The sequence below is a fragment of the Egretta garzetta genome, unplaced genomic scaffold (genome assembly GCF_000687185.1).
Source record: "Egretta garzetta isolate BGI_Z169 unplaced genomic scaffold, ASM68718v1 scaffold282, whole genome shotgun sequence".
Classification (NCBI taxonomy): Eukaryota; Metazoa; Chordata; class Aves; order Pelecaniformes; family Ardeidae; genus Egretta; species Egretta garzetta.
Window position 1 is genome coordinate 906,564 of NW_009259036.1, and position 25,907 is coordinate 932,470.

A 25,907-nucleotide genomic window follows, 5' to 3' on the forward strand; every position below is an offset into this window, starting at 1 on the left:
TTGCAAAGGACAAGACAGCTTTGCATTCATTATTGCTAAAATAAAAGGAATATGCTGAAATGTGTAATAACAGACAGTGGATTTTTAACTACCACCAAGGATGTCTGGGACATTAAGATCTGCAGAAGAGAGAACACTATTTCTTTTAAGCACATGGGTAGGGTGGACAAAAATCCATCCTATGTGGATTTGCTTACCTACTTTTCCTGGACTTCTTCACCATAGTTAAATTGAAGCCTCCCACACCAAAAAGCCTCACTGTCTTTTCAATACAGCTGTCTCTTCTATGGAGAAAAATGTTACTCTCTCTCTGCATAACACCACCTAATAGCAGTGGTCACTTAGAGGGCAGGCACTACAATTCAGATGTAATCCACTTTTGGCCGGGCTACTAATCCTGGAACCTCTCTTCGCTTTTTCATGCTAAATGTACTAGGCTGGGTTTTCAGCTGTCATGCCCGTTAACAGCAGGAAGAAATGCTAATAATTTTGCAGATCCACATGATGTTTTTCACTTTTGCTGTCCACTAACCCACCAGAAACTTCATGGTGAAAAGCTATAAAGTACACGCCCTGGTTTTGCCTAATATATATGCAAGAAGAGCCCACCAACTTCAGTCATGCTACGCTCGCCTGTCCGCCACATGCAGCAGCAGGGTGAGACCTATGGATTGCCTCAGGAACCCAAAGGGAAGGGAAATGAGAAGTCCCTGGCATGGTGCCCGGAGACAAGACAGGTTTAGAGAAAACACTAATGGCATGCTGACAGGCTGTACTTTAAGACTTCTGTTTTTAAAAAATAATAATAATAACCAGAAGCTTTACCAGTCAGAAACCTGCCCAGTGTTTCTGTATTAGAGTGTCACTCCAGGTTAAAAAGAAATCTTTTAGCTTACATTATGTGGCACATTTTTTCCCTATTTCTGTTTTAAAGACACAAAATAGCCCACCCCTTCCTTTGATATCTTCGAAGAGGATAACTGAAGCCTTCCAGGATCCTTGACAGCTTAAGTATACAGTAGCAATAGTTGTCAATTACATTTGCTTTTCCCAGTGCACAGAAAGGATGGCTAATGGAATTAATGAATCGTTTGCTGTTCCACTAGTAAAAAGTCTAAATAACATGACCTTCAGTCAACGCTGCTGAAGCAGCGTTTCCTTAAACAATTCACAATACATGAGAGATGACCTCAGACAGCAACTTATGTGTTTCTGATTTTTCTTCTTTAATTTTCTCTTTCTTGTGTAGATCTATATAGATAAAAGTTTACCATTTGCACCAGTTGCTATTTTCCCTAATGACTAAGTGTTTATATCAAATTGGGAAGAAATGAAAAGTATCTTGCTCTAAAGGCTAAGTTCAGCTATCACGAATACAACATAAATCTAAAACTTCCACTTCAGTCAAAAAAATACTCCCAAGTTTTCTTAAAGAGATAATAAACAATGTTTAATAGATAAGTTCCTTTTCAAGTAAAATTTAAGAGTTTTAAAAATAAAGCTGAATAGGTCTCTTCTTGCTTCTTCTTGGTTCTATTTCATGTAAATCCACTGCCATCAGTGGTGGGATTCCTGGTTTAAACCAGTGTGAAAAGAAACCAAGTATCTGTTAACAAAACTGCTGATGTTTCATAGTGCTAAACAGTTTATTAAAAATACATTAATATGCGTAAGAATTTGGGGCTAAGATTGTTGTTGTTTTGAAATGGGTATTTATCAAAGGGATAGAGGGGGGTTATTTAACATTAGGTCAGCACATGAGTGCAGACTACAAGCCAATTTTTTATATATATACATATACATACCTTTAAGTTCTAAAGCTGGAAACACTCTTCCTAAACAGGAGCTGTATTCCTTAATTATCTTTGAAAAGAAGAGTTGGACTAACCCTACATTTTTAATCTTTTTTAGGATTTAGTTTAGCAGGATAAGAGGTTATAGCAGGGTAAAAAAAATTATTTAGTACAGTGCCTACAATCCACTGATGCTTAATATAGTTGTTCATCAAAATACGATAAAAAAATGATAGTATTAAGTGATTTATGCTGTTGATGACATAATTTTTTATGACAGCCTCAGCCACATAGTTGCATCCACTTGACTTTCACACACTTTATTTGAAGACATGCATGTGTAAAGATCAGTAACAATTGCCAATTTGCCTGATCTACCACATCACGATACAAAAAACTGCTACAGATCTTCCCCCTCAGGTGCAATTTTGTCATACTCCATTAATCCTTTCAATCCTCCCCCAATCCTGTGGACTTGTTATTTAGTAATCCCTGATTGTTGTGGTGAAGGAACATTGCAAAGTCTCTGCTGTCCGCAAGGCAGAAAATTACAATGGTCGTCTATTAAATTTGGCTCTTACAGTGCCCGCTTGGATCAAGCCCACTTGTCACAATCACAACCAATAGCCACAATGTCAGGACAAATTATCACTGACATCCAAAATGTCAATTTTAAACTAATTTTGTGTCTCACAAAGTGTCGCCTCTCCAGTACCCAGACAAAGGTGGAAGCCGAGCTGTATTTTTAAGGAAAGGGGGAGGGTTGGGAGGAGGAATCTTAAATCAACACATCATGTAGGGTAGCTTCATTCACTTATGCGTGTCAGGTCTTCAGTTTTCAACTCCCAACTGGGAACTCTCCCACATGATTGCAACCTATTGTGCAACTGAACAACCTGGCTTTCTTCCATTTGAGTCTGTTAAAGAGAGATTACTGGGAGCATTCCTTTCCAGGGCTGCTCTCGTTAAATACGAGATTCTCTATAAACACCAGCCTTTCTCTTTTTAATTCAACATTTTTACACTGCAAAGTAATCTGTCTGGATCTCCTCTCTCTCTCTCATATGCACACACACACATGCACAAAGCCACAGGCTTTCTATACTAAATCAAGTATGTGTATCCCTATCTTTTTTTCCCCATACAGACAGAAGTCACAGTCATCTATTTTTTAGGAAAACAAACAAACAAACAAACAAAAGCCTTTCATCAGCTCAATTAATTTAAACCTGTAAACCTTGGTTTAACACTACTGACATGAAAAAGTAACAGCTACAAGCTCCTAGCCAGGATTTGTGATTGATTATCTAGTGAAGCCTTTACAGAAAAGCTTGATTGCTTATTAGTTGTACTAAGGTCTGTATTCAGTGACATATCCAACCACAATCTTTAATTAAGAAAAAACTGACTAAATGTTTAGATATTTTAATTCTGAAATAAAATAAATGGGGAAATAAATAAGCAAATAAATCACAAAAAAAAAAAAAAAAAAGAAACAGCCAAAGTTTCATGATCAACCACAAAATGGAGGAAATCTTAAAATAAACCTCCTCTTAGTTATCTCAGGCATTTAAAGTTGTAACGTTTTATTTCTAAGAGCTGACTTGTCTTTTGGAAGTATTGTACCTTCACTACTATCTCATCCTTCAGAAGTCCAGCAAGATCTTATCCTTTCTGCTAGAATAGCAGTCATGAGTGTGATTACATGATCTACATGCTTGCCACACACCACTTAACGTTTCTTAGCATACTATAGCATGAATCATCCTGACTCACCCATGGGTGTAGTGTATACTACATCCAGATCACTGAGCTAGTTTTCATTCTTTTGATGTACACAGAGCATAACTTGTGGAAAAATCTGTGCAGAAGAATCATATTTAACATTGATATGACTACTGAAGCCTAACCCAACCTTAACACATTCGTTACCGAAAAGCAAACTGGAATTATTTTCTATGACTAGTTTAAAAAATAGTTGAGATTTCACAGTCAAATTTCAACATTTATAATACTAAATATAATCAGAAATGATCTATCAGTAATACCAGCCACGTGTCCTTGCAACACTGTTTGAAACAGCAGGGTACTTTTATGGTAAAACACTTAGCAAAATGCTATTTCTAATATGAAAATAAAAGGCTCAAATGCAATTACTTTAAGAGTTCTTAATGCATGCTGAGAAACAATACACATTCAATATCTGACAGAGAAATTTGACTAGAAAAGAAGGGTTGGGTGTCCAGTTCTGAGCCTGCCAGCTCTCTAAAAGTCATACTAGTAGTAGCAGATACCATGTCTTTCAAAACAAGTCACACCAGTCTGCACTGCTGCTTACATTAGCTAAAAATACATCTACACATAGACTTTACCGAAGGAGATGCTCAGAACAGGCCTTCTCATCAGCATGGGCAGAATCCAACCATGCCACAACCAACTGCACAAGCCATGCTCCTGACGAGGGGTTTATCTTCTAGCACAATGCAATAGTGCTACACCCCTACACATGCAAATTGTGGTACCTGACTGCTCGCTCTCGGTACCAGCATGACGTTTCCCTGACTGAAAGTTTGAAAAAAATATATGTCCAGCTCCTACAAGAGCAAAGATTCATGTGGTCCCAGTCCTGAAGACTGTCACATCAGGACACAAATACCAAAATTCAAGTAAGCCCAAACGGAATAAGAAATATTCATATAGAGGTACCTTGTGATCTCTTCCAGTTAGAAACTCTCTCCCTTCACATGCTAGCAAATGCCTTAATGACATCCCTAGCTGTTTTAATTCTCATTTGGAGGGTAAGCAGCAGGGATACAGTCAGGGAACTGGCTGCTAAGGAGCCTGGCAGTTACAAACTGTTCATTCCTTCTGCCTTCTATGAGTGCTTTTGTCTAAAGGCATTCCTACCGCATATATTCGCCTCTGATGTATATATGCTATAGGTCTCTGTGCGATAAGCTTCACATTGATTAGGACTGCAATTGCATGAGATTTTCAGATGGTTCACTGGAGTGTCTGGCATCTGAGTTTACCTCCTAAAATAAATCTTCACATTAAATTAAATTAGATCCTCAGCTGTTTTCATAAACAAAGAACACTACCTGAGGACTTGGTTCACTTCTCAACTTGTAAATGTAAAGCAGTTTTGGGTTAGTCACAAGAGAAGTAATGTTGGTCTTTCTGAAAGTGTTGAAAATTACGTTGAACTTCCTTTCTATGACTCTTTAACTATATACCAGTGTATGTTCTTCAGGCAATGTGAATAATGTACCTTTGGCTAGTATTGTGTCTTTTCTTTAAGGTAGAATCCTCAGTATACTTCAACATGTACATATAATCCTGTACATTCATGCACATGTATATATCTGTACACATGCATAGTGACAAGGCGACACGATGAGTGATATCATATTCTCCTTGCTTGATTTATTTTTATGCCTAATTAAACAAATATAGCTAAAATAATTAAAACTAAAAAAAAAAAAACAAACAAAAAAACCCAAACCAAACATTAATAGAACTAAAGAAAGGAGTTAAAAATGTGAGGTACGGTCATGATTACTCACTAAAAGAATCACAACTTTGAGATGATGTTGTAGTATGAAACTTGATCAAAGTAGCCAGTTCATGGAGAGTTTCTCCTTGCACAAAAGAGTACCTACCTGTTATAGTTTTAAGACAGTGTAGCTGATGTCTTGCTAATTTTTTTTTCAGATTAACTACTGTCATCACTAATGTTTCCATTTGAAGTGTTCTAACCTCCAAATTGGATCACCTTTCAGGTGAAGTAACAGACAACACCCTTATGATTTAGTTCTGTGATCTTCATCAGTCTAACATAAGGCAAAAGGGTAGGTCTTTCAAAAGCACTTAGTATCAATCGTAAAATTCCCACAGATTTTAATGGAAGTCTTTTGCTAACCCTAAACTGTTCTGACAAAAATTTCATCCCCCTATGAACTTAGGATTCAGTTACCTTGTGCACAGAAACCAGTGCAGCTACCTGTACATCAAATGCTACGCATAGTCTTTTTTCCAAAAACAAGCCCAAGCAGGTAATGCTATCCCTGTTACCTTAGTAAGTAAGAGAGTCATTGCAAAATAATGACGACCATCATAAAACAAATAAAGGGAAAGTCAAATCAGGGAACAGTTTAATATTCACCTTTGACAAGAAGGAGATGTTCATTTCCAGCTGTTTCCATTTTTAATTGATGATTTTTATATAGTGAGTGAAAGCCAGACAATTTTCTTTGGAGAAGTGCTCCTATTCTCTTAACTCAGTAAGAACTACATGCTTCTTATTGGTCTACTGCACCATGGGGAAGGGATAAAAAATGAAAGCAAGGATTTTTTTTTATTCTAGCCTGGAAAATTAACTGTTAAGCTCAGTGGGGGCAGAAACGAAGGTAGCATTTAGATATAACTAATTTAGTATCAAACCAAAGCAGAGAGCCTTCTCAGAGAAGAAAGAGACCAAAGGGAACACAAAATTGTACCTGAATTATTTCTGAGTCAATTTCTATAAAAGCAGAAGAACTTTCTTTTATGCTCAAATGGATTACACATTTCCCTTTATAATATGTACATCGTTCACAGTTTTTAGAGATAATGTAGTGAACAACAACTGCTAAGAAAGAATGACTTTTTTTTCAATACATTAAAGTGCAAGGGTCATTTGAAGATGAGGCCTGGACTGCTTTTTAAAAAGCAGATTGTGAGATAGATCCTCAGTTGATATGAAATGACATAGCTCTGTTAATTTTATTGTTCAATTAGAATGTAATGTAACTACAATTACAATTTGCTTACATTACCATATATTAATAAAATAACAAACACAACTTGTAAATTTTGTTCTTTGCTTTATTTTGGCTGCTTTTAATTGCTTGGATTTTCTTTAATTGTAAAGAGTGTATGTTTGAGGGGATAAATTCTCCCTTGTGCTGTCAGACCCGGCTAATCATTCTACACTTATCTACATTTCTAAAGACCTAAGATTTCGCTTGAAAAGAGGCTTAGAAGCAATTGTCTTGTATTCATTAATCCATAAACATTTGATTTCAAATCAGATTGCCAGCAGACATAACCTCTTTGCATTGCTACAACAGAGACTTGATTTGATTAATCAAACAGCTCTGATTCACTGAATTGTCTCCAGAATATTTGTCCCTGACAATACTATGCAAATAACTGTTGATGTTGTGCTGGCATTCTCAGTTTTATAAAGCTGTTACACTTTCCTCCACAAAAACATGAAAATTTTATAGCTAGTTCAATAACTATTCTACATAAGGGCCACTGCATCTAATGCACATAGTCTTTAATCCATGTTCCATTCTTGGCTTTGAAAGTAAGTGTCACCTTTAAGATGTTGTTTATCTATACCTCAGTCTACCCTTTATTGAATTAGCTGTAATGATATTTCTCTATTGTAAAACAGTTTAAAAATTATATAAATTATATAAACTAACTTAAAAAAAATTAGGAGCTATGCAACATTATATCCCATATAAGTATTTTTGTCTGCTGTGTTTGAAATAGCTCTCATTTATGCAGAATTAAGTGGATTGTTTCAGGAAAACAGGAAAGCTTTAAGAAAGTTTAAGATTTCAAACCCAAATATTTTAATTAAGCCTGCATAGTTAATACTAACTGTTGCTAAAACAGCACACGTAAGTAACATGCAACAGATGTATGATTCACTTCATAACAAATAACGGTTACTCTGTGGGAGTATTTGCTCATTCTCCTGTGAAATACAGCAAAGGTGAAAAACAGTAAGCCTGCAGTCAGGGCGAAAGAGAGGAAAATGGTAACAGTACTCATTACCTTTGGTCAGACAACAGGAAGAAAAGCCAAAGCTCCTTAAAGAGATGGAAAAACTAAGTCTGCAACCTCAGCAAAAACAGCAGGAGTCACAACTTTCATCAGTAGATGTCCAAAAAGTGACAGTTCCCAAGCCACAGAAGAAAACTGCATGGCCTTCAAAGACCAACAGGAATCATGGACAGAAGGCTTCAGGGGAAGCAATAAAAACTGTGAAGGAAGCAAGTATCTATTTTTTCCCAGGCTCTCTTAAATCCTGCAGTTCCCAAATGAGGGTTGGTGCAAGTACTGATGCAACCAACTGTTCCGTGCTGCTGGTTGACTCTGAGGAGCACTGTGTGACTAGGCCACCAAGAAAGACTCCTCTGAGACCACAAAGACTTTTGCTTTCCAGGAAAACATATTCACAGTTAAAATGGTCAGCTCTTCAGTATTGTGTCAAATACCTGCATTAACTAAGAACAGGCAAGAAACCTCAGCCAACCTACAACGACTCTGCCAAAGTGCAGATTGGTTAGATGAGGTTATTTCGCACTTTCCATTTGACACAATCTGTTTCTTCTTATGATTCAGAGAACTGAGGGATAGACCTTCTGGTATGACCTTATTCTAAGCCCACCATATTGTTTTGGTAAGCTTCTTAACAAATACTTCCATATATTAAACAGAGTATTTTCAGTATTCCTGGGAGATTAATTAGGTTACAAGCATTCAGGGTGCATGCAGCCTCACCTCATTAACCATGTGACAAGACAATACACAACGTACTTATATTTCATAATTTATATGCATTAACATCAAAAATATGTATGTCAGTACTTGCATCAGTTACTTGCTTATCATTTGTGCTAGATTTTCCTTGCTGAAGTTTTTTTTGTATTTATTGCATTTTGAACCATAGTGTGTGTATTCAATGGTAGCTGTTTAAAGAGTTACAGAACAGTTGGTGATTTCTTTTCAGATTTTTGGCAGAGATTGAAGTCTCAGTACAAGTGGAAAAAAAAATGCTTGTTTGTTTTAGAAATAAAAAGTGCAACTCTTTTGCTTATTACACTGGTAAAAACATGAGTAATTTCCCTAGAGAAAAGGAAGCAAAATGAGAGGAAAAAAGGACACTGGAGTTTTAATGAAGAGGTGTGAGACCCTATCCACACCTCTAGAGGTAGCAAGCCTTTCTACAATAGCAGTCTTGGTTCAAAACAGGGACGTGGTCAAAAGTGAAACTTCTTTTAGACTCTCAGCTACTCTCATCTGGGCTTTTGCCCAGCATGCAGATTAGCATAATACGCCGTCTGTGTTCAAAGAAAGGTCCACAACTTGAAACAGCAGGAGTGCTGCAAGTCAGAACAGAGTTGCTTGAAAGAACTGAATAAGGAAGTCTGAACATTGCATTTATTTATTTTTGGTTTTATTAACAGGAAAGATTTGTCCCATCACACACTGGTATTCAGTCCAAGCATCTACCACCTGGCTTTGTAGATGATGTTACATTGCTTGGGGATGATTCTCACAGCCTAATCTTAAAATAAGAAGTTTCAACTCAATTGAAATGCAAAGACAAAATACTGCATTTTTTCCAAGCTGTGCTTTTATTTAATGTGCCAGATTAAGAAGCTTGCTCTACTTTACTGGATCAGAGTCAACACAGTTTGTCCAAGAAACTCAGAGATAAGGGAAAAACAGGTCTTAATCAGGCAAGATTCTCAGTAAAACGAATGCGCATTTTGCCCAAATATGTTCTGCAGAATATATCACGATATTTTTGCCTCAGCTAACTTTGCAGAAGTAGACTGCTGCATTCATACCTGTATTTCCGGACAGCTACCTCAATCCAGAAGAGAGTAAAACCAAACTTCTCCCTTTCTGATGTTTGTTTTTGTTGAGCTTTAATGAAATAGGAATCCCTTAAAGAAAATCCATGCAGCAAGTTAGAACAGCGTAATCTGAAACTCCAGCGATTTTGGATTAAGTTTAATACATCTCACCATTGTGTTAAACTACCTCAAAATACCACAGATCTATGGACTACAAATGTGATGCTTTTGTCCCCTATGCTTAGAAAATAATGACATCTGTTTTATTAGTGTACAAGTTCCTGCTAAGGGCATAGATGATCCTAACAACTCTACACTCAGAAGTATTTTATTCCTTGAAACAGTGGATGTAGCCTGATTTGCATATGCAACTGTTTTAATCAGTATACTCCTCAGTTCTTTTTCTACAAATTTCATGCTTTCCTGCTGTTCTTAAGATGTTAAAAGTATCACAAATATTAAAAACTGAAACTCAATTTACATAGCTTGGAAATTGCATTCTGAAAATGTTTATCTTTAGACAATACCTAAAAAATACTGTCTATACACATAAGTAGCTCAAAAGTGGGCCATGACAGGAAGTGTCCATGCAGTATCAGAAATTATTTCAATGTGCTTAGAACTACTCACTGCAGGTCACCCTGTGAACAAACTAAGCCAAGAAGTCAGAGCTACATATTAAGTACACAGCAATAGTAGAACTACGCTTGCTTATACAAGCATCAGATAGGCAAATTGATGGTTAAATTCATGATCGTGAAGAGGGACTAAGCCCCAGTTTCCCTAATTCTTGCTATTTAAAGTGAATTAATGCTTCATATTAAAAAACAGAGCTTACTCAAGAAGCCACAAGAGAAAGATGGTTGCTGCAGGAAAGAAAAAAAGTCTTAGAGATCTCTAAGTCTCCTGCAGACTGTTGGTTGTGGGAGGAAGAAAGAGGGATTATTGCACAGACATGAGGGGACAGATTCAACTCTTGATTACAAGCAAAAACATCAGTGAAATAGCTGTAATTTCACAAATATAAAATTAATGGATTAACTCAGAATTGGGCCTTTACACAGAGACTACTACATGCAGCTCTAACCTCAAAAAAAAAAAAACCCAAACCCTTAAATTTGGAGTAAATTATATTAGCATTTTCTTGGCCTTTTTCCATGACTATAAAATGGCATTAGTGTAAATGTGACTCAGACTTGGGATCCCTGGTCACTGTTGCAGCCAAGAGCCTAAGTATATGAAATCTCCTTGGCTCTGCTAAAACACTAGTGCTAAATTCTGGGAAATGATAACACTGATTCATCTCAAAACAGTCTATATATAACAGCAAGACTAGGCACACATAAAATTATGCACTATCTTGCCTCAAGGTTAGCAACATATTCCTAGTAGAAGGAAAAATGTTATTTTCATTCCCTGCAATCATGTGATAAATAGCTGTAGGGCAGATTCAGCAAGATCTCGAAGGTTGTGATTTTACAATATAATGAATGTATGTCTAGCTTTTTGCCACCTGAAAAAGCAGCAAAACAAAGCAGGACTTGTCAGTATTTTGCTTATGGCAGAAATCAGACAATGTCCAGAACCCTTTACGAGACACGCTGCTACCTTCTTAACTAGTTTGATTATAACATTGACTCCAATACTTCAACAGCTCAGCTTTCCAGCATGCGGCATAATTGGAAGTAGCAGCTAGCAGGTATTACATGTGAATGGGAAATGTCTTCCACCGATAACTACTGACTGTGAACCAAATACGCTGTCTTGTAGGTTGGTTTGTGGGGCAAAAAAAAGAAGGAAAAAAAAAAAGTATATTGAAAAAGAGAGGATCCTTAGATGGATGGAGCATTTGTGCAGGATATGAGGCAAGCAAATTACCTAAAAAGTTCAGATACAGAACTTTCTACAGTACAAAAATAATGCCAAAAAAAAGTCATTGGGTTTAGATCAAAAATGAAGACAGGAGACAACAGTAAAGGAACATTTTAAGAGGCATAGAAACCTGGTTTATCCAGATTGCTTACCTAAAATAAACAGTAAATATTCGAGATGGTTTTAAAGGAATGGTAACCCTTCGTTTGACAGCAATCCAAACCTATAGACAGTTTCAGAAGACACTTTAACAAAGGTGGAAGACATACACTGAGAAGTGCATTCTTAGGAGCAGGCAGATTCAAACTTCAGCACAAAAAAATTGGAGAAAGCAACTCATGCTCAGGACTGCTCACCTCACTTGCAAATGAACTGACATTCGTTCCTATTCTACTCATTTATTGCCAAGATGGAGTAGACTGTGGATGAAATGTTTTATTCTGATCATGCTTCCTGTAAAGTACTGTGTTTTACTGAAGTAAAAATTGAATACAGGCTCCACCACCATCATGACTTAATGGCCTGTGTTAAATTAATGTTTGATTTTGATACTTCACATTACTCCACTTTGGGGGGATGACTGAGTTATAACCATTGTATGCAGCTGCAATCATTGATGCAATCGTGTATGGTTTGCAAAATAGTAGCACCAGCGTTGAAGAAGGTACAAAAATGCATTGGATTTATATACCAGATGGTAATGCAAGCCTGGCAGGGAGTTTTAGGGATAGTGATGCTAATAATCACAGAATCACAGAATGGCAAGGGTTGGAAGGGACCTTGGGAGATCATCTAGCCTAACCCTCCTGCTAAAGCAGATTCACCTAGGCAGGTTGCACAGGACATCGTCTTATTCTTTGAAGCATAAGAGGTTTCAGTTGAATATGCGGAATAACTTCTGTAATTTGAGGGTGAGTCAGCACTGGAACAGGCTGCCCAGGGGAGTTGTGGAGTCTCCTTCTTTGGAGATATTCAAAACCCACCTGGATGATGTCCTGTGCAACATGTTCTAGGTGAACCTGCTTTAGCAGCAGGGTTGGACTAGATGATCTCCCGAGGTACCTTCCAACCCTTACCATTAGTGATTCTGTGATTCTATAATATCACCAGGAATAAATGTGGAAGTCCAACAAGGACTTCACTTCAGCCACAGGACCAAGTTGTATGGTTTTGCCAGGCAGTAGGGCAGACATCTGCTTTGCATCACTTTAGAAGCGTAAAAGGACCTAGAATAAGTACACATGTAATTCATATCCTCAAAGGCACCTGTACATTGCAAGACAGTGTAATATGATTTTACACTGTAGGTAATGCAGTATAAAAACCTGCTAATGATAAGATATTGTAGTTTCACCTGTACATAGCCAGTTGAGATCAACCCCAGGTGTATTGTTCAGGGCTGACCTTGACCAGCTACATCAAGGTACGAAGTACCTGCTTCTTATCTCCACAGGGATTTTACATTTAGACAGATACCTCACAATAGCAATCTTGATGTAAAACACCTTTTTATTTTATTTTAGTGAAGATAAGTCCTTAACAAAAATGAGAAAAAGGCACATCATGTTTAAAGACTAATGAGTGTACAGCACAGTCCAAATGTAAATGAGATCAAGTCTATCTCAGCCAATTGAGTTGTGCAGAATAACACAAAAACTAAATTTCTCCCTTTGTATTTTAAAAGATTTCTAAGAATGGCAAAATTTACAGGAGAAAATGTCAAACAAATTGGCCTCACAGATATAAAAAGTCATAGGATTTTTTTGTGTTTACAAGATTGCATCTTCTGGTGCAAGAGTTAATGCACTTTCTGAAAGTTATTATGCTGTGGCTTATAAGCTTCAGCTGGATGTGGTGGCAGTTCAAAATTCACGACAGAATGCTAACTTATCTTTGCTATTGAAAAAACTAATGAGGTGGTAAATAGTTGCAGAGCGATGTTACATGCAGTGATATGCAGGTTTTGTGGGTTTCTCATTATCCGTGTAACTGTATACACGTAAAAGTAATGAAAACCCAAAACAGGCAGCAAAAGCTTAAGGCTTTAAGACAGGAACAGAATCGTGTTAGTGTTTTCTAATGAAAATATGATAAATTTGAGCAATCTCAAAAAAAGCCCCTTGATATTTCAGCTAGGGTTTTCTGCTAGGTCTAAGGTCTCATGGGCAGCGCTTAGGTGAAGATCACAATTAAGCTAACACAGCCAATTTATTCTCACGCTGGTTTTAGTCTAGTCAGGGCAATGGCATAATGTTAAGCAGTCTTAAGGCTTCTCTTTGTTATGCTTGTTGCCTATGGCTTTTAATTGAAGGTGCTATCACAGCATCCCTATCAGACTCCAAATGTCATGAGCAGCAGCAAGCAGCAGCACACAGTGCAGGGGGCTCTCCTGACCCCCAACTATCTTTACTGAGGACAGCAGGAAGCAGGCTGTAACACTCTTCAGTAGCTAGAGGCTTCCTGAAATGAACTTCAACAATACTGAATATAAACTAGGCTTCTATTTAGCACTAGGACATGAAAATGTTAAAAAACAGCAAGTGTGGAACAGTGGATGCAGAATGTTTTTTAATGTGGTCACCACTGATCCAAAGAATGAAAGTGCTGAAATCGGGAATTACTTCTGTGACATATTTATGACAGATAAAAATCATAAATGGCAACAAGAAGCACTTTGTCTGGAGATGATCTGCACCATCTATAAAGCATCTTAGGCATCGCATGAAACCGCTCTGCTGAAAAGTGCTCGGCGTGCTGCTTTAAACAAGCAGACTCAAGGATCACTGACATTCTGTATATCACAGCAGCACTGCCAGCTTTCTTATTAAAAGAGTAAGTTTTCCTACAAGTCCAGACATCCACACTTGAGCTTTTAACCATTTTGAAATGTAAAGATACATAAATATTTTCATTTCTCATCCGAATCCCCCTTTCAGATGGCTGAATTCAAGAAGCACTATCCAGTTACTCAGCTGCAATCTCCAGTGTTCTGCTTCATGATTTACATTTTTTGCTGTTGTTTTCAGAATCAATTTTCTATCACAAGTCTCAGTGAGATACCACACCTATTACAAATTGTGAATGTATTATGCCCTCTGTGAGAAAAGTATGAACAATCTTCTAAAACAAAAAGCCATCTAGCAAAACATATATTAAAGAATTATTTTGTCTGCTTGCTTTAACTATGACAGATACAGGATGGCTACAGAAATAGCTGGTGAAATCCAGCACGCTAGCTGGTACTACAGTATTGCACAGTACTCCAGCAGCTGTAGGTGAAGATAGATACCGAGGATTTTGGCTGTGTATGTCTATAATACCTATGTTAAGTCCTCTGAAGGAAAATGATTCATACAAGTTATTATACCATATAAAACTAGTTTCACTCTTCCATAATGCACATCTAGGATGCTATATAATATCAATTACAAGTGAATCAGATATGGTCAGTATTAAAATGCAGGTGCATAGCACTACAAAACCAGACATCTCTGTTCATCTTATACCTGCTTGTAGTACTTACAAGTCCACTAAATTAAACATACCTCAGGTTTTGACATGCAACTTTGGGCCAGATACATTTACACCCTCCGTTCCAGTTATAACCAGAAGGAGCTGTCCCAGCTAGTATCTCTGGAAATCCACAGTTATGAAGTTAGGCCCTGGTTTCTCCTCTGCCAAACCTTCAGCTCAGTTTTGTAACCCAAACGTAGTATGGCACCAAAATACAGAGGGAAAATATGTGATACATATTGCAGGAATGGATTTTCTTCTCAGATTTATATTAACTATAACTCATTCTAATTTGATTCTTTTAAATCTACTGGAACAAACCAAAGCAAGTATCTGTCTAGTTTAGAAAAATGCTTTACTTCCCATATTATGCTTCTATCCAGACACTTTTCCAAATGCTTCAAATCTCTGAATCTTAATTAAGCCAGTTGGTTCATTAAAAGTCCTTACCTACAGCAACATGTAGTTATGAGTTGGGTGTGCTACAACAGATCATACACAAAATGTGCCAATTCTCTACTGTGATAGTATTCATTTGAGGGGAAATCTCAGATTTCTAATATGTGCATACATATGTTTTACAAAAATAAGTGTGCTCAGAGAATGAAAGAGGAGATTTAGAAGAGAAACAAGAAAGGACAGTGACAATGTCTCCTAAAAGAAAGAGATGTATTTAAGCATCAGCCAAATTACACTATTTTTCATATCATTTATAGTGGAAGCTTGGAGACTAAAATACTCCACAAGCCATTAGTTTCTTGGTACTGTGTGACGGATTAGAATATTTCTTAATCAACTGCTAAAGCACAGAAGAAGGCCAAAGCCTAGATCTGAGCAGAGCTGAGTAATAGTACAAGTGCATCAATTTCTTAAAATTCTTGAAAAGCACCTACCATTTTGACAATTTCTTAGTCCAGAATTTGAAAAATCACAGTAAGAAACAAAAGTTCTGATTTTTAATCAGGGAAGCAGATTAAAAAACCAAAAATGGTACAGGATTCAAATTACTTCCTGAAGGTTCTGGACCATCCCTTTGCCTGGAGGCACTTTGAAAGCCTACACAGCCCACCCAGAAGTGGTCCTGCTCTACCAGTTAAATATTATGGACTGCATGAGGTTTGCTGCAATTAATTAATTCTGTAGCAAAAATGAAGAAAACCGAAAGTAAGTATATTTAAATCTCATTCAAACAATCGATTCTCATCTCATTCACACAAGACTGGCATTCACACAATTCATAGTGTTAGTCATCTACAGCTTCACTGTCCACCTGGACTGTAACCAGTACTCTCAAAGGGATGGCCATCAGAAGTCAAGACAAACAGCATTGGGGCGAACTGAGGGTGGCTTCCCTTCACTTACATCCATGTTTCTCATCTGTTTCCACAGTATAGACAAGCATTGCCATTTTTAAGTCATTGCAGCTTGAGGAAGAAAAAAGGGGTTGTAAAATAAAAATAAAATGCCAATCATAGTAGCGGATCACCTATCTTGTCTCATTTTGTATTTCTGCAGATTGACAACCTGGTGCTCTTGTATCTTACAAAGGCAAAAAAAAAAAATGAGGCGTTCATTTCAAACTGAAATGTTTGACAGATGTAACAGCTTTCTGAAATGAAACTGATGAAATCTCAAATAGGAAGGTCCATCTCCTGTACAGGGAAGAGATTAAATTTCAACAGGCAAGGTTTACTGTCCTTAGACAAATGCAGATTTCATTTGGTTTTTTATTTATCTGGCAGTTGTTAAAAATATGGGAGATGACTAGGGCTTTGCTATTGGTGCATAGTCTACCTCTACTGCTCTGGATGCCGCAGACTTCAATACAATCCATTTTTCAGGGTACTGTTGTCACAAACCAAAGGCAATTTCAAATTCCCTTACTGGTAACACTAGCACTTCACTGATGTTTTGACCTGTATTTTTGAAATAGTGAAAGTGAAACAATCTGACAAGTGACTGAAAATTCATACTGCTATAGACACATACCTAAACCAGAGAGGTAAAAGAAGCATTTTTATGCTATAATGTGAACGGCCAGGTATGACCGAGGGTAGAGATCAAAAGTTTACAGCTACCTTTTTCTCTACTCACATTCACAGAATGAGGTATTAAGGAACACGCAGCGCTGAGGAAGAACAGCACAGCACAGCACCAAAACAAAATAACTGGTATTTCATTGCACCGTCTTGCTAAAATAGACAGCTGTACGAATGGCCAGATAACAATTTAATAAAACGTCAGTAAGAGTCTTTCTGTTGCTTCGGGACCCTTTGAATTTGAGCCATGATCTAAAGAAGACCTTCCCAAAGGCAACCGTGCACATTATAGACTTTTGTGCACATATACACTACTCAAATAATACCTTTTCTTAAAGAAATGCATACCCTTAAAACCCTTCTCTTGACTTCAGTGAGAAAACTAGACTGGATCATGCTCTTCACTGGTAAAGTGAAGAGTATGGATCACACTGGATCATACTCTTCACTGGATCATACTCTGCACTGCCGTGGGATGCATCCCACCATCCCACCTAACTCTATCCATCAGCTTCGGCAACTAGTTTAGACCAGAGTATTTTCTTTAGGGTGGAGTAAATCATGAACCCAGTGAAGCAGTTGAGATTTGATGTATGATTAGAAATTAGACAAACCCCACCATAATGTCAACAGAAGCAAAATCATGTACTGTGTGCACAGGCACTACCAGCTAAGTATACTGCTCGAGATTATACAAATTATACTTTTCATGAACATCATTTACAGAAATTAGGCTAGACCCACAATCAGAAGTTGGGCACCTGAAGCAACCCTAATGTTCAGATATATTCATTACATGCTGCAAGGAGAGGGACTGGCATAACAACAGTATTCCCAAAACCTACCCCACTGAATGAAAAGCTACTAAAAACAGGGGTTAAATATCACTCCCCTTCAGGCTCTGCATCTTATTCTATGCAGGAATGGGGTGTTCTCTTAAATTCACTAGTCTGTACCCTTTTCTGGAGCTCCTGGACCCCTTCCTGTAAATCTAAACTTTTGTTAAAATTTTTTTTCAAAAAGTACTGGTAGGAGAAGATAAAGACTCACATAAACCTCAGTGGTGAAAGTACTCGACCATGAAGTTCAGTAGCAAACCCTTTATTTCTCTTACAGATTCTGAGTGAATGCTCCCTTTAATAACATGATATATAGGTCATATATAGAAACATATGTATCCTATAGATGCTTTTACATCAGAAACACAGTTGCCTCCATAACCTTCTGTGTTTTGAAGGATCACAGATTATGAGACAGAAATTTGCATCTATCAGGTTTAGCCATGCTAGCTACCAATCCACAAAAAGTTGTAAGAATGGCAAACACAATTCACAACTGAAACATGGTCTTCCTTTTTTTTTTTTTTTTTTTTTTTTTTGTGTTTTAACCCTATATGACCATATAAGGCACAGGCTAAAGTAGCTCATTTGATTGAAAATATTGTACAGGCAGATATTTAAGAATTTATAACAATTAAGAATACCAATCACAGAATTTTCTTACTAGTAACACATTAAAGCCTAGGAGGTACTAAGAATATTTTGCAAAATTACAAATAAAAGTGGTTGTATGTAACTCAATTTGGCTGGAAGGAATGAGGAAGAATGGACGAATATCAGCTTGAGGCTACTAAGTGTTTTACAAATCTGTATCAATAGCCACCCTCTTTCAGCTAAAGCTAGTGAGAATATCCAATTTAATTTTCTGGAGTGGGGAGAGGCTGCTATTTTAAAATGCTACCTAGATCTTGTTTCTGCAAACCTGGGGGAGGAAACAAAGGAAGGAAGAAAAATCTGACAGCTGATCCTCCACATTTTATCAAATTCAGCTCAAAATAAAATAATTTTTAATTCACTTGCCTCCCAATTAGTTTTACTTATTTTTTAGAGTTTGGAAATACCATCATCCTATTGCTTTTATAAAGAAGTTAACATCAGGAAGAGCTGCAGATGGCGTAAGTCAGCAGATTTACCCCTGTTTGGATTTATCTTAAATGTTGAACTGTTACTCTAAGAAAGGGCTCCTTATATTCCTTTCATAGCAAGAAGTGTGCATATTCCAGAACAACTTTCAAGTAATAATATATGTGCACAAAAAATTGAGTATGGCATTTCACAAAAGAAATAGCAAAGCTACAACATCAGCTCACAGGAAACTACAGACATTACACACCAACAAATTCTGACAAATGCTGAATTATTCAATTTTCCCTCTGTGCCACAGAAGATGCAGGACAACCCATGCCAAGACTTTAAAACAAATCTCCCCCGCAACTCACTAGCTGCAAAAGAAACAACAAGAAGAAATTAAGAATGGGTAACTTCTAAGACTAGTACCATTTGGACACCTCAGTATGACCACAAATCAGATTTTTAACCACCTTTCTCTGTATTATCATACATATTTCACTGTACTCACAGAACTGAAAAAAAAATTGAGAATGCAGGCCAAATCTTTCCAAGATTTGAAATTCCAGATTTTTTTTTTTAGTAAGATCAATATGAATTTAGTATCAAAATTATAGTGACCCCAATGCTTCCCTGAATCCTTAGGACCTAGGAATAATCTACACATGGTTTTGTATGGCTACAACAAAGTTGCTATACAAAACAATTTTATTTGTTTATTTATTTATTTGAAGTTTTCATAATCGCATGACCAACATAATAGCACAGTTATACCAATTTCAAGTGTCTTCTGTCAGTAATGGCTATTTCTGTTTCCAGAGAGAGTTTGTAGCCCACTAGAACATATTCCATTGCAACAAAATTATTGCAACTATATTAGAAGGAACTCTTTTCTATGGTATTTTAATTATAAAGGAACAGTTAAGTTTATACGCATTTTGCGTCTAAACAAGCACTTGAAATCTCAGGTAAGATGCCCCTTATGTTGCAAATGTCTTGCAAAAAGACACCAATGGAAATGAAGAAAAGATACTCCCCTTCCCCCATACTTCAGTAAAATGTGACAGCATCCATTCATTTCTTATCTACAGCCTGGGAAATCTTTTTCCAGTCAATGGAATGTTATCTCATGTAAACCAGAAATGAACTGATTAAATGCCCACATCAGTCTATTGGGATAAATCATTTTACATACATTCCACTTACAGGCTGGAAAGTCAAAGCAGTAATAAAAGAAGAAGAAAATAATATACGATTTTGCATGTGTTTGTTTTTTTCTTCAGCAAAGACATGGACATTACAGAATGTATGTGAGATGGTTGTATGTGAGTAGCAATTGAGGAAACTTATGAGTATAGATTTTGCAGACCACCATGATATTTTGTGGGAGAAGTGATACTAAAAAAATTCAGACATCACCTGTAATTCCTGTTAGATCTTTCAGAACATGGTATGCCCATATTGTCAATTATATTCTGTATGTTCGGTGCAATTACATGCTGGAGCAAGAAGATACAGCGTCTCCTGAAATAAATGAAACTTGAACTCAGCTATTCTTGAACTGAAATTGCCTGGATGAGGATTGGTCCATTAGGTGTTATGTATCTGCCCTGGTATAGAATATGTATAGATGAACAGTTCTACTGCAAAAATAAGAATCCTAGAACTGATGAAGTAATCTTACTTAGGACTTGAAACCTGCACTTCAGACAGGTAGACTGTGCCCATGAAGAGTTGCTGAATGCAAATGGTTCACAGTTTTCATATCTTTAACATCTGTTGTTTATACCCAAGAAAGCACATCAGGGGCAAGAAAATTAATTCCCCAATTGCTGTCAACCGAGTTAGGGAACAGCAATAAACAGCTTACTGTAAGCCTCTAGCTACAATAAAATTGCTGTCAATAAAGTGTGGCTGATATGGTTTTGCTGTGCTATAAGAATAGATTCTTTGGAAGTGAAAATCTGAAATGGAAACTAAAAAGATCCCTCCTTGTTCCTATATACAAAAGAACATATAAAATTCCAACAGCATTGAACTCCCAGGATCCGGTTCTCACTCCAGTGTGTGGCACACATTTATTACCATTTGTGAAATTTTGGCTTTGCACATTCAGGACAGATGAGACCTCAGTGTTTCTGATAAAAATCTTTTTTGCATGGGAAATGTTTAAAAAGCAATGAAGCTTGCTAAGCTTTTACTGTCTGTATCTGTACACACAAAATGTTCCCTACTCCAGTTTAGCATTTCTACTGTCACTATTGAAAATGGTATTATAGCTTAAGGTTATGTTCAGATTTCCATTATAACCCCCAGTTTTCACATGCTCTTAACTTTCTGAAAAATTCTTCTTTTCAGCTGAAATTTTCCATGCTTGCTCTCAGCTCAAAGATGAATTTCTGTAGACAGTTGAGCAAAATCTGTTAACCTATTTTTCAGTTATACAAGGACAGAAAAACTACACTGTACGTTTTAATAATTTCTAATATTTTAGTATAGATATAGATATATAAATATATAGAACTAAAAAACAATTGAATTTTACATGCAGCCGTTTTTCCAGGTGACTAGTTCTCACCCAAGACTAATATCCATGCTAACATATAAAACAAATTAAGCATAAAAAGAAACAATGGAATTCTACTTTTAATACTAAGCGGTAAAACAAGGCCACTAAAAATAATACCGCGCTCAGAATTATGGAATGCTATGGTTACAGAATTTTAATATTTGCAGGTGACGTAGACTCTGCACTGCTGTTCCAACGCAGATTTCCATCAACTTATGCACCTTGAAATTGCCACTCTCAGCGTATCAAATTAAGAGTCATTAATGTTTTCAGCTTTTCTTTTCTCTTACATAAACCCTAAAGTTACAAATTTAAACACTCAAGAGTAAGATAACATCAATTACATTTGCCACAGAAAGCTTAAGTGATGTGCATTGATCAGCAGGAGCCTGGCTACTCATTCCTTGATCAGGCAAAAAGTCCATTGACTGAAAAAGGAGTAAAGCAAGCTCCATAGAGCTTATGTTATTGACTATATGATTAAAAATATACCTTAGTGTGAAATGCATTTAATGTGTCAGTCAAGCCCCAAATCCTTAATTTCTGCCATCAGAGCACAGAAATAAAAGGACAGTGTTAACATATATTTAGCTTTCCTGAATCTACTAGAACTGTGCACGTTTCCAAAATTTCTAAATTATCATCTTGATTCAGAAAAGTGCTTAGAGTGTGCTTACGGCTGTCCTTCTTGAAGACAACTTCTGAAGTAATTTGGACTTTAAGGATCTGCTTCAGTCCCACCACCTTAAATGAAAGTTAAGCACATGCCTAAATGCTATTCGATTAGGAATGAATACTGAAGGTTTTGCTCATAACCCATACTGATACATATTTTTAAACCTGTGTTGTCACTGCTGTACTTCAAATCTGATTAAATTAAGTTGTTATCATTTAAAACTGGGATAACCATGGTAAATTGGCCCTAATTTCTTTTATTATCTAATCTATTGTTAATCTAATGACACTGAGTGGGAGGTTTTTGTCTGTTTATTTGCTTTTTATAAGGTCTTTCACATAGAAGAATACAACATGTTGTCTTCTACTGTATTTCTATGTAGCTGTTTGGTGTAGTGACTTACTAATTTGAAGCGCATTTTAAAGTTCAATCAAATACTGAAAAGAACACTGATTGAGAAGCCTGCATAGATTTCAGTATTCTTTATGAGTCATAACACTGATTTTGGAAGCTTAGCTATATAAGCTGGTGGTGTGCAACATCCTTTCCATACTCCTAATTATGTGAATTAGCATTTAGAACAATCCCAAGTTCAAGTATTCAAAAATGCTCTTTTCAGAGCATCCACCAGGTTTACTGCAAGATAGGCACTTGAAGAAGGCTTTGGCTTTTATACTGGGTACTTCTGAAACATCAGCCTGTGAAATTCAAAGTGACATGTGGAGACTTAACCACAGAATTTCCACTAAATTTACTGACGATTGCACAGAAATTGCCCAGCAAAAAATACTAAGAAATTTGTATTGAACAATCTGTTTTTGAATGTTAAAAGCTTTCTGACTTGGGACCCAGTTCTAACAGATTTGTAGGGCCAAGCTCCCATTAAAACTAATGGGATTTTGCTTGAATAAAGTCCAAGTGTGGACTTCAGTCTCAGCTCTCTATTAATATTAATGTATCTGCAAGATACATTGCATGTGTATTTACCTTGGACTGAAAAAAACCTGTAAGTAAAAATGGAGGATGCTAGTATTTCTTAGATATATATTAATCCTATATTTCTTCTTCCCCTATTTTAACATCCTCCACAGCAATTCCCGCACCCTTTGCAAACCACATAAAGAAAACTTGCCAAATATATAGGTAACTTAATACAACTTCTAACATTAGATACAGAGAAATTAGTTATGTCAAGCCTCAAGAAAAGAGTACAGTGGCAAAGAACTAAGTATCTCTTCCTAAAGAAATTTTAAAAAAATGTTTTTCATCTACTGTGGCATTAGGACACACTACTATTCAGGAAGATTTTTAAGTCTGAATACTTTGCTTAAAGGCCATACTCTATCACAAATCTGAAAAAAAGACCTATGAAAGTGTATTTAACTCCTGTGCCAATGAATATTAGCTAAAATGCATCCTAATTTCAGGAATTACAGACAGAATAATAGAAAGGCTGCTAATGATTATTACCATTGCTGGCTATACTCCTCCAGCCAAAAGTGACAAGGGGGCATAAAAAGGATATGTCCTGTAACACTCACCCCTGGGAGGGGGGGGGGAGGGGAAAGACACTATCTCCTTTTCCACAGAATAGAAACACACAAGCTCAGTTTAGATAACTGTCTACCTAAGAAGGTGTTATATTTTCAATTACATGTAATAGTACAGCTTTTGCAAGGAGCAATCCAAATCATATGATAGGAGTATCTGCTGACTTCAAAAAGGATTCAGTAAGACTCAGTGGAATTTGAATCAGGTCCATATACAGGTATAATGACTGATATTATTGTTAAACTGAAACCAGTATATTTAATGTAATGAACACGGGTAACTCTGAAAATACTGCCAGTAGTTTTTGTTTCTTTTTTTCCCCCCCTCAAATTCAATTTCATTGTGCAGAGCTTATACATACTGTCAGGTAAATAATTTTGGGGGTCTTAACTGCCTCTAGATGCTGTGGTGGATTAAGTCTGAGTTTCCTAGCAGAGTTTGGAATGCTAATTTAAGCTAAATTAACAACAACTCAGAACAGAAAAGGAATGTGTGGGTTGGGGGTGTTACATTTTGTAACTAAAGCTGGGGAGAAAACTTCAGCTGAGTAACCAGAGATTATTCATATAATAATATATTATTATTCTGTAGATTTTTTGGGGTGTTTTTAAACTGGTTCTTTTTTTAACTTACGCTGACAGTATGTATATGACGCTGTGTAACAGCCTGAAGACGACTCCGGGAGTATACCCTTCTTTAAAGTCCTTAGAAAGGTTAAGGTTTTGTGACAACATTCTGTGATGTTTTCAGTGTCTCATCATAAGTACAAGTTGTTTTAGAGCAGTTACTTTAGCAGAACTGCCTCAAAAGTGCTTGTTTTATTCTTAGCATCTTGTTAGTGTGACACCTTACAGACACCCAAAGTCAAGACACAGTTCTGGGAACGTCACATTCATCTCAGATAAGGCTAACACAACAGCAAGAGGATGACTTTGTCCTAAACTTGCCTACTGTCAAAATCTTTTTGCAAAGACAAGCCTAAATGTGCCTCACTTGATTCTCTTAAGATCCCTGTCTCTAATAAATTCAGACAAATCACCATAACTTGGAGGGTACAGTGCCAGCAGGACTAGGAGTGTGACTCCTAACACCCAGCGAGCCGGTGCAGCGAAAGCGAAGCACTAAGGAAGTTGCCTTGCAAACACACAAACTTAACTACTGACCACTCCGGTGCAACTATTATTAAATAAAAGGTTCTTTGGCTGGAATATCAGTTTGATTTTTCCCTCCCTCTTCTAAGCGACATGGTACCTCAGTGCCATCTACAGGCTACACTGACACGCTAATTTAGTGGCAAAAGACAAGCACCAATAAAATAAATTAGACAGCGCCGCATTTAAATCTTTATTAGCAAGGAATTATTAGACCTAAGAAAAACTAATGCTGGATTTGGTTGAAATATGAGTTTCTCAGCCTCCTAATCCCTCTTCATATGGCGTATTTCACAGTTTAAAATGAGTTATGACAGCTCGCTTATGCATTACTAAGATGAGAAAATATTTACAATGGGCTGACTTCTTTTTCTGCATAATTCAGATGTATTCAGAGAATGCATTCCTTTCAAAAGTATGCTTTGGCCTTTTTTTTTTTTTAAATATGCAGCAAACCGTCTATGCGATACCAACTTTAATCTATTACAACAGAATAGTTTTGAACTTAAAGCAGAGGAAGACTTCCATATGGCTTAGTTATCTCCTACCAACCAACCACATGCTTCACAGATGAAGTAGCTTGGAAATTCGGCTGTCTTTGTCAGGGAAAAAGATTAACTCCTTTAGTAACACTAACTTAACAAGGTTCCAAATCAGTTTGAACTATAGAAGAAACTCAAGCCAACTCACTTCAAAATTTGAAACTGAATGTACATATCCCTTCAATCTTGAAACAGTCACATTTTCTGACTGAAATTTGGCATATAAGGGAACAGTTTTTCTTCTTCAATAACTTTTACATTTGGAGAGTCAAATACTGGGGAGAAAAAAAAAAAAGTTGTTTTTTTTTTTTCAGTTTTGTTTATGCACATGTACATGCACATGCACGGATGCATAACAGTCCTTTAACAATCAGTCATCTTCAAAACCCCAAAGTATCAGAGGCATTTTGCAAAAGCATGGTTAAGCCCCAGGTAAATTATAAAGGGGTCAAGTTTTTTTTGTTTTTGTCTTTTTTTTTTTCCCCCCATAATATAACTAAATTAAATTAGACTGAAACAAAAAAAACCCACAACATGGTGGCACTTTTAATACTGGTTGATTGGGCACTTGTATGCAGTACTTATAGACCAGTAAAAGTGCTCGTTTACCTGTCTGGTGTGTAAGGGGCCCTTTGTCTTGAAGCCTCCTTG

The 25,907-nt window shown here is 36.7% G+C and overlaps 1 protein-coding gene across 1 annotated transcript in view; it reads right to left on the bottom strand.

Moving 5' to 3' along the window:
- The window catches only part of LOC104122698 (protocadherin-9), a 693,340-nt gene that overhangs the window by 664,419 nt on the left and 3,014 nt on the right, over window positions 1-25,907 (bottom strand). The window contains 1 exon segment of the mRNA XM_035890417.1: window positions 25,866-25,907. This exon segment is cut by the window's right edge and continues 29 nt beyond it. Coding sequence (XP_035746310.1) covers window positions 25,866-25,907 — 42 coding nt within the window.